Source organism: Apaloderma vittatum, unplaced genomic scaffold, assembly GCF_000703405.1.
Source record: "Apaloderma vittatum isolate BGI_N311 unplaced genomic scaffold, ASM70340v1 scaffold19184, whole genome shotgun sequence".
Taxonomy (NCBI): domain Eukaryota; kingdom Metazoa; phylum Chordata; class Aves; order Trogoniformes; family Trogonidae; genus Apaloderma; species Apaloderma vittatum.
Genome location: NW_009713443.1, coordinates 8,899 through 19,269, shown reverse-complemented (window position 1 = coordinate 19,269; position 10,371 = coordinate 8,899). Strand labels below are relative to the sequence as shown.

Here is a 10,371-nt window from a genome sequence, read left to right as displayed (position 1 = left end):
TGCTTCTTTTGAGTTTCTTTCTTTTTTCCTTTTTTTTTCTGAGTTTCTTTTGAAGAGGAAGCGATGTGTTTGCCTCTTCCTCTTGACTGGCAAAAGCTTTCAGACCAGTCGGAAGCTTCTGTAGGCAAGGTGTGCAAAATAAGGCAAGCAAGTTTCCCATAGTATAATTCTGCTCCCTCATTCTGTATTTTTAGGAGCTAATGACGCTGAGTGCAAAGTCTCTAGAAGAAAGGCTCACACCGTCAAGCAAACAGGTACCTCTTACAGAAGTTCTGACAGAGATGTACAGAGCAGTTCCGGGTTCTGTTGGTGTTCAGTTCCAGAGATTCCCTTCTGTCAGGAAAATCCACACCAGATCCTTAGATGGAGTCACAGGCACTTAGCTGAATGGGCAGTAATCTGTATTTGCTTATTTTTTTGGCAGAATTGCTGTTCGGAAACACCTTTAAAAAAGGTTTTTGAAACGAGCTGCTCCCTCCTTTTCTCATTTTCCCTAAATAAAAAATGATACTTTTCTAAAAAGATTGAGGTTACTCAGATGAAACAAAACCACTCGGTGCTGGAATAATCACTTTCTTTATCTTGGTTTCTTTAACATTTGGAACTTTCAGGTGTGGCCTGAACGGTGTTTTCTGATGAGGATGAACAGTTGTCAGTCCATTGTGATTTATCAGGGAGAAGGAATTTCAGAACTTGCATTCCAGTATGTACCTCTGTGGAGAAGTAGTCTGGGAAAATCCCATTTTTTTACACTCACGTTGAAGAAGTCTTTCCTACCCACTGAACAGAAGAAAACAGTTAGATAAAATAGTTAACAGTAGAAATTATCTTTGTAATAATACAAAAATCCAGTGGGAATGTTGTTGTAAGCAACCAGTTTCTGTGGAGGGTGGGGGAATAATCTGGTATTTGGATTAAGGTACATTGATCTAGGAAAATGCCAGGAGGGGAAGTTGCCACCTTTTGCCTCCAGTTATGTAATTAAATCACTCAGCAGGAGGTGCTGGGGTATAAACGATTTTTTTTTTTTAAGTCAGAAGTGGAATCTGAAAGCCATGTGTAGTTTACGTGGCACGTGGTCGACTTCTGTATGTGGAAGTTAATTGGTACCTCAGCCAAGCAAGGTCTGGTGTTCTGAAATCCAGATCTTGGAGAGTTTTCCTACCTCTGGGTATGACTCTCAGGATGCCTGACAGAGATTGAGTGCAAATTGCTATATGGCTCAGTTGAGTTCAATTTGAGCGTAGAGTTTTGTCACCCAGGTTGATTTCTGAATTTTGGTAACACAAAATGAGCTGGAACTTGGATTCGTGACACAAAAATTCTACTTAAAACTTTCCCCTTTCTCAAGCTGGCAGTAGAAGAAAGTCTTCCTGTGACCCCGTTCAGCTTGCTGTTGGGAAAGCACAGACATCAGCAGTCACAAGAGGAGCCAGACCTTGGAAAACTGGTTGTTCATAATAAGCACGAGCACGATTCCCCTGCAGTCAGAGAGGTAGGAGTAATTACAGAAGTGTCCAAACAAAATCACGGCAAACAAAAGCTTTCATGAGGCTTCGGTTTTATCTTTTTCAGCTTTTGCACACGCCAGCACACGTTTTGCCATCTGCTTCCTTCCTCTGTCCCGTATTTATTAATTCATTGCTCATCTCCAAAGAGAACAAAAGGTAAGAAAAATTCAAGAACTCTCCTTACTTACCGAACATTCAGAGTTTTTTCAATTACATGCATATTTGTTTAAAGTGTAGAAGCAGTTCTCCAACGCTTGTCATTTTTCTGCTGACCTAAGTTAGGAGAACATTTTATCGTGTGAAGATTTTTTAAAACAACTGCCTGTTTAGTCTGTTGACTTTTTTGCTGTTGTTTTGTGCTCCTACGCAAAATACAGCTTTTGAGTTGATGAGTTTAACTTTATTCCAGGCAGTTAATGCTTTTTAGCGTTATTTTTGGATCAATGTCAGACTCTTAACTTCGTTTTGATACTGTGACGACTTCCTGTGTAATTCTTGGGTTTGGTTTCTAGATATGCCAAGAAGTTAGTCCTTAGGTCTAACCTTAATTTGAGTTCTAAATGAACTGTTTCATTCCTGATTAAGCTACATGACATGGAGATGTACTGTGAGCATAGTTAGCTAAGCCTGCCTTGCAGTGCATTCCTCCCAATTTAATGGAGTAGTTTGAGTGCTTAAAATGTATCACAGCTTGCTCCTCCGAGCCCCAGGTATGCTCCTAGGAAATGAATGCAGGGGTTATGACTGTAGCTTTGTATTAGGATTAATATCCGGTCACTTTTACTGAAGCCAATGAAATACTTCCAATTTTTTGTGCTATCTGGTCTTTTTATGTGTTTAATGCAACTCTGCCAGGCCTGAGAGGAAAACATCATTGGTATCAGCTGCCATTCTGAATTTGCAAAGAGCAGCGAGAGGATGGTTTACCCAGAAAAACACACCAGTTTGAGTAGTTCTTGCATGTGCTCACTTATTCTGCCCCGACAGCGGTATAATCAGTTCTGCCATGTTGCGTTGGCCAGTATTTCTAGCTTTCTGAATGGATGACACAAGCAAAAGTCAAGAAAACACTGTTAAATGTAATACAAGGGATAGATAGAAGTGTGCATGTAGTTTCAGTACTGAAGAATTTGGGAGTTCAGTGGCCTGTGCAAATATTTGCACTTGTAGAGCTTGTACTTTGACTCCGGTGAGTAGTATGACTGTATTTGTGTAAGGGCCGTAGGATTGGGCTCCTATGTTTAAAAAAAAAAAAAAAACAAACAAAAAAAACACAAAACCCAAATTCTTATCTTTAAAAAAATTATAAAACCAAAAAAAAAAAAAAAGAGCCCAAAACATTTTTCTTTTCTAGTAACACTTTTTCAGATTTGAAAGAGATTGACCTTCTTGAATATTGTCTCATCTGCCAGGGCAGCCCATGTTTCTAACCCTGTTGGGGTGTGAGCTGGTCAGCTCTTACATGCTCCTCTGCCTCTTCTGTCATTATGTGTGTGGAGAAGGAAAAATAGTTTAAGTTTACTTTAAAACAGAGACGGCTGTTTGAAAAATGGTGTGTAATTGAGATGGCAAGAGAAGTTTAGCCATTCCTAAGTAGCCTGAAATGAAAAAAAATAAGTGAAATCTGATGTTTACTTAGTTATTCGTATGATGACCTATCTCCCACCTGTAATCTGTGACAGTATGGGCAAGTACCCATTAATTTCATTAATTGGGTTGTTTCCAATCATCCTCCTCTTACAGTGCTGAAGAAGTTGCTGATGAAGTAGAAATGGAAAGTGAAAAAACAGAAGATGATTCTGATGAGGAAGGAGACGTTACTGAAATGGAACAAGAAGATACAAGCCCTATTGAATTATTAGGAGAGACAACATGTAAACTATCTAAATCCCAGGAAAAAGAGCTACGAAAATTAAGAAAAATGGACTACAGTTGGATAGCGGCTTTCTAAATGGACGTACTGTGGGTTTTATACTGTAAGCTGAAGCTTTGTGGATTAAATATTCTTCAAAAAAACCTTTCCCGTCCTTTGGCCATAAATTTTAGCAGCCTTTTTTTCTGTAAGACAGGAAAAGTGAAGGGAGGGATTGAAATTTTGAAAAGCTGGTTCCACCTCTAGTTTATTACTGATTCTTGGTAAGCTTAGAAGGCATCTCACTTGAGGGATTTTTATTTCCCCCCCCTTGCAAGTGTGTTTAAAAGGCTAATAGCAAAACAGAGTTCGTTATCCGACTTGCAGTCAGTTAGTGGAGCCTGGGAGTTTTGTATGTAATTGTCAGGGGCAAGAAGCTTTGAGAAATAGAGCCTTATACCCATCTACCTGCAATTAATGAATTAACACCTATGAAATAAAAGTGGATGCTTAAAGAGGGCCAGGGTGCTCCTTCCAAAGCTCCTTTTCACAGTTCAGGTATTTTTTATTTCTACCTCTCAAACTTACAGGGAGAGGAGAAGGAAAAGGCAGTAATGCTGTTACAACTACAGCCAGCGTGCTGCTTTTCATTTTTTCTCCCTTTTCATAACAAGTGTTTAGATAATCTTCTGGTATACGTAGTTGAAAAGGAAAAAAAATCGTAGCTACCCAAATATTATGCAGTTTTTATTTCCATCCCTCTTATCTACAGCTCTGGAACTGATACAGCCTTTTCCAAACCTTGGACCCAATGGATTTTTTTTCCCTAAATTAAAAGTTTCAACAAAACAAATAGAATGTGTTAAGAGTGCAACTGACAAAAAAACAGGTTTTGAAAACTCAAGAGGTTTTAAAAAAATACAAAGTACAGGAAAGATATTTTTTTTTTTTTTCCCCAAAAAGCTTTTGTCTTTCTTTCTTAAAGCACATCAGACTTGGTGCAAGTTGGGAGATCTATAAGCGCCTTGTTTTAAACAATGCTGGCTGCATCAAAGCCTGCCAGTGTGATATTGTGTCAGCAACACTGAAGGGCAGCTTGAAAGGTATAAAAGAAAGCTCAGTATTTGCTAATGTGGTGTTTTTAAACTTCACACGTTCTTGTGGAAGTAAAGTGCTTTACAGGTAAATAACCAGGTATGAACAAGAGCCAATTTAGATGCAATTCAGAGTCTGAAGATCCAAATTTAGTGCTGTGCTCACTCAGTAAATCAGTGTTAGAAATCTTCACCACAAAAGATTCACTCATTACATTTTTTTTTAACCTTTGTCTTTACTAAATTTGTTTTCCTTTGCAGGCTAGACGGAATGTACTGGGGTGAGAGAGAGATTCCTCACTTTGTAGTTTTTTGTGAGCAGGAAATACATTTCTGGTTAGAGTTTTGCTATGTTTAGGAGGTGCGTTCTGACCAACCTTTTTGAAAATGTTTTCACGAAGGCCTTGCAATGAGAACAACCCAGAGTTCAGAGGGAGGGTTGTGACTTGCCTATCTCTGCCTGCTTTGGAATGCTTTATTTTTAAAGGTTTTCTGCTGTTCATCTTTGATAACTAATCTTTAGGAAAAATGAAAGCATGCTACTGTGTTGCTGTTACACAAAAAAAAAATGTCTCCTTGAACCTTTCAGTTTTGCTTTTCTCTAGAAGCATCTGAATTCTCCTCCAGTCTATCTTTTGGCTAACTGCTTACAGGTCAAAAATCGTTCTAATTTGTTCTTATTTCTAATTTATTCTCATTTGGTGATGCGTTCTGAGTGCCATGCCTGGTTTGAAGCACAGTCCAAATTACTTACAAAAACTTAATATTGCTCATAATACACCCAGCACAGCCCTTTAGTTAACTACCCCGTGGCTGTAAGGAAGAGCTGCCCCCCAGCTCTGGGAATGTGTGTACCAGCAGTTCTGAGCTTGCAGGTTTCTCAACCGCTTTGAACATGGAAGCGGCTGCCGTGGAGGGGAGCGTTCCCACCTTCCAGCTCTGCCAACACAAGCTCTCCTCGCCTTTGTGGGGAACTAGGCTGGAGGGGGGAAAAAATAATCTTGCTTACAATAGAACCAGATAATAAATAAATAGTTTAAGGTGTTCACAGAACTCCAGCCAAGTTCCACCCAGGACAAGGAAAGGCTTTCCTTCAGGAGGTTTCTGTGTGCTCAGGAGATGAGGTTTTAATGTCACGCACCTGAAATCAAGCTCTCCTCGCCTTTGTGGGGAACTAGGCTGGAGGGGGGAAAAAATAATCTTGCTTACAATAGAACCAGATAATAAATAAATAGTTTAAGGTGTTCACAGAACTCCAGCCAAGTTCCACCCAGGACAAGGAAAGGCTTTCCTTCAGGAGGTTTCTGTGTGCTCAGGAGATGAGGTTTTAATGTCACGCACCTGAAATCCCCCTTTTCTCTCACCAAGCCTGTCCTTGTGCTGCGAGAGCCGCAGCCACGCCGAGAGCACTCCTGAGGGGCGTGTGTCCCATGGGAGATGGGAGAGACCTGAGCTTCGCTGCAGCAACTCCTGGTTTCCCCTTGCACCTTCTTCCTCCTCTCCCAAACTACTGGGCTAAATAAACAAACTTCAAATAAAGCCTGCAGTTCAGAGGAAATACTTTTAAATGGATGCTGGCGTTAAACGAGGGAGGGGGCCTCTTTTCTTAGCTTCTCAAAACTTGTGACGTGTAATGAAGCATCGTTACTGGAGCCATGACCTTCGTCCTCTGCTGACCTTCACAGATAGAGCTGTGTTGCTAAGAATTAGCTTTATCTTTCAAGAACAGACAGTGCAGCCATAAACCTGTCTAATTTCTTCACGAGAGCAGAAACAAAAGAAGAGGGAGTGAGATAGAATGTACTACCCAGGAAAGCACGGTATTTTTTTGCCGATTTTTCAAACTGGCTTTCTTTATACTTCCTTGTTATTTTAAAACAGCACAGCATTTAAATTCTCTCAGGCAAAAAAAATGGTAATCAGTTTCTATTATTTATTGATGCCCTCATGTTTATTTGCAGTGCTCCTTAGTTTATTTTATTTTTAGATTTGAGACGGCGATCAAAGCTTCAGATAGCTTGGCTATTTTATTTCCTTTAACAACCAAAGGAGCTTTCATTTCTCCCTCAAACCAGGAAAACAAGCCAACAAACCAACTCTCCAACATTATCTGAGATGTCATCTCGTTCATTTTTAGCCACCTACTTTACAAATAATGAAGCAAAAGTAACTTGGCACTCTTGTAAAGTTTTGAATAATATGGAATTTTCACCACCAAAGTCAGGCGCTTCTGCAATGAGAGGTTTTGTGCAGGTTAAGTAATGTAGCGAGAAGTTCAGGGGATTCGTTAAAATTGGGTTAAAGATGACTTTTCAGCATGAAAGACATAAAATAAAATCCCAAGTCGCATCACTTCCGTCGCCTTATTTTTAAACTGAACTGCCAGAGGCTGCAGATGGGCTCTACTTCCCGTATCCCTTCAAAATCACAGAAGGGAAAGCACTAAAAATACAAACAAAAGTAAAAAGCAGTGCATATACTCTCAGTACAAAGAGACTATTTAAACCCTGAAATATCACATCCTGAAAAGAGCCCTTTTTCACTTGGCGCAGTGCAAACGAAAGCTGGATTTCTGAAAACTATCCCATATGCAAGGAAAGGCGAATTTTCATAGTGCTCCATCAGTCAGTACCGTATGTTATTTCTGGACTGCATCTTCTTTGAGTAGACTCAGGATACAGCGACAGTTTATCTTTCCTTTTCGGTGTGCAATCCACTACCTGATTTTAAGGCTTACATGGAAAGAAAAATATCACTTGCAGAATAAAGCAACTACTTCTGAACCAACTGGTTTCGATGAAGCCAGAAAACCACGCTGAACGCACAGCAGTGCAAATCACCAGGAAGCAATAAATAACAGCTTTCCAGCCAACCAGGGAGGAGTGTTCCAAAACCAATTGGGCACCAAAGAATGCCTTGTCAGTACAACTACTTAGGAAACAATTAAAGATGGGCTGAGATATACAAGTAGTGGAGGTTTCCTGCTGCCCTTCTCGGCTCAGGAATAAATCCAACCACTCACATAAGCTGAGGTAAAACAATCCAGTAGATCCTGCCCCAACGCTGCAAAGATACAAGCTATAGATCGTACCACATGTGTGACAACACAGCCACACTTAAGACCTCGACTTAGAAATGAGTACCAGGTCAAATATGGACATTGCAAGTAAAGAAGAGCTGCCTGTTTACAGGAAAAAAGAACATTCGGAAGCTCTCAAGCAGTTTTTCAGACTAAATACAACTGTTATACAGAATTCCCACATGCAGAGAAATGTATTTAAAGCCTGCTGAGCTCCTTGTTACTCAAGAAGGAAGGAATCTGTAGAGACTCACGGGTACCTGCTCAGATTGCAAGAGAAGGAACAGCAAAGGGGAACTGACAAAAAAAAAAGAAAAAAAAGAAAAAAAAAGAGAAACATGCCTTAAAGCTTGAGGAAAAAGAAAAAACAGATGTTCTGTGCAGAGGATAGTGTTGCTAGTTTTCCCATAATTTTGTGGCTTGGGGTTCTGCGTGATCTCCAGCAGCTACTTTTCATCTCCTTGGAGCATTCACATCTGGTTTTCCATATGAATCTCCTTCAGTGGGACGCTCAAGGAGAGTCTCTCCCAACCACTCTGTTCGCTCTCTGTAGCGTAACCTCTCAATCCAACTGGGTTAAAACCGACCAGAGGGTTCCAAAGGTAGTTGGAAGGGAAGGGGAGGGGAGAGAGGTGCACACAGAAATCACAGGAAGGTTCATTTCTCTCATGGAACCAACCTAGAAGTCTCCTTTTGTGTAACTGTTTTGAAATAACGATCAGCTCTATAAGCTTCCAATTTGTAATCATAGGAATAAAAATGAAAACAAACAAGGATCTTCCTTCTTTTTTTTTTTTGGAAGAGCTTTACAGAGAAATAAAGGCTTTCCAAAGGAAAATAGAGATAGCACCTGGGAACTGCTGGGGTTTGTTTCTGCTTTAATCTCCACACGCCATCAAGCCCTGGCCCTCAAAAGTGCAGTTTGCTTTTGCACAAGCAAACTTTTTATGAGTCATTTGTTAGAATTTTTTTTCTCCATAGGACCAGCAAAACTGTCCACTTAACAATAGGGATTAAGTTAATTTTCTTAACATTTTTCTGAAATAATCACTTTAATTGCTATTTCCATTTAAGTTTCATAATAGCTGTAGGCTCAGATCTACAGAATTTAGTGCGAATGAAATCAGCAGGGTTCCCCAGAAATGATCTCAGAATTTTTAGGTGCTATTATTTCTCAAGAACTTAGAAGAATGAGGAATTCCATAGTAAATATTCAATTTAAAATGACAAGCTGAGAAGTCTTATCTTTTTATTAGATCCAGTCAACACTAATTATTTTCTAAGTAGAATCTGAGAGGTACAAAACAGCTTTTTTTTTTCTTTTTTACCCTGTGTTCATTTTCCAAATTCCATTTGACAATTCATTAATGAGATCGCACTGCAAAGAAAGAAATGTGAACCGACGCATTGTGCAAGGTTGCTAATCCCGGGGTGAGAGTCAAAAGGAAATTTGTTGGGCTGTTATAGCCCAGGCCTGTGAGAATATTTGTCGTTTGAGATTATGGGCTTGGAAGAAATAAAGTTTGACAACCTGATACGTTTCATTTGCATGCTTAGTGAGTCTCTCAGGAGAGGAGTAGAAACCAACCAAACCTTCGAAACAGTTGTGTTTGCATTTAAACAAATATTGACTGAAATATTGAGTGAGCTCCAAAATAGTATAGAAAGTCCAGAGTGTCCTTCAAGTATTTGTAGACTATTAGAATTCTACTAATTCAGTTATGTGTGTCAACAGCATCTGGAAACGAGGAGGGGCAGGCACACCGCATTTGTACATCTAAGCACAGAAATAAAAGGTGAAAGGTTAAAGTCAAAAAACTTTGGTTTTTAAACTTCTAACTTAACTTCAAAGCTAAAAACTTTGAAAAGTTTTCTGGGCAGTAAATCTACCTTGGGCCTCAAGTTTCCAGAGGACACGGTTCAGTGACACTTCTCTTTCAGGAGAAAAGAGAGGAAAGACATTGTAGAAGCAACGTGGCAGCTGGGTCTCTGGCTTCCTCCGTTACTCCACCTCCTGTGAATCTGCTGACACATCCAATAACTAGGGGAGCAGAGGGGAGTATCTACAGCATATTCTGTTTAGAGAAATACCGCAAGTGCTCAACTGGAGAAAATGAAAAGATAGGAAGAACACATTTGAGACATCCATAATATATCTTAAACGGAATTTGACGTATCAGTGGTATATTCCATAGAACAAGACAAGAATTTCCGACCATCTCCTTCGGCGAGTGTCATTCTTGGGATGTCAGATATCCCTGCTTAGATTTTACTAACTACTTGTTCCCTTAACCTCTGTCCATAGTGTACATGGTTGCACTCAAACCAATTGGTCATTTTGAAAGAAGAAATCCAGCTTTTAGGACTATTTGGATTTTTAATTTGTCTATTTTTCCAAACATCTTAGCCAAAACAAGTTTCTAGGAAACCGTCTCTCACTTCTAATCACCTACCTTAAATTGCATTGCTGTCATTAATTTCTATTCCTTTAATACTCGAGCCACTTATTTCTGACTTTCTTCTATGGAAATCGTAACGTAAAAGGATCCTTTAAGCACTCCATAAATACAACACAAGGCACTGTTCCATAGCAAAGAATCTCCCTCCTCTAAGTATTTTGCCTTGTCTGTAGCTTAAGCAATATCAACTCCCAGCTGTGCGCTGACAAGAGAAATCAGAAAACTCTTCTGCGATGCACCAATATGCCCAGAAACCCCTGAGCCACACAGCAGGCACATCCAAACCACGTACTGCGTTAATCAGTACCACATTTCTGGACTGAACACTTCTTTGCTGACTAAGTTCCACTGCTATTTAGCAAATAAAATCCAGTAG

The 10,371-nt window shown here is 39.8% G+C and overlaps 1 protein-coding gene across 1 annotated transcript in view; it reads left to right on the top strand.

The window, feature by feature from the left end:
* WDR75 (WD repeat domain 75) overlaps window positions 1-3,462 on the top strand; it is a gene marked incomplete at its 5' end in the record, with an annotated part of 16,017 nt that extends 12,555 nt beyond the window's left edge. Inside the window, 4 exons of the mRNA XM_009868399.1 lie at window positions 195-254; window positions 1,352-1,495; window positions 1,576-1,667; window positions 3,255-3,462. Coding sequence (XP_009866701.1) covers window positions 195-254; window positions 1,352-1,495; window positions 1,576-1,667; window positions 3,255-3,462 — 504 coding nt within the window. The remainder of the gene's footprint in view (window positions 1-194; window positions 255-1,351; window positions 1,496-1,575; window positions 1,668-3,254) is intronic.
* Window positions 3,463-10,371: the final 6,909 nt, after the last annotated feature.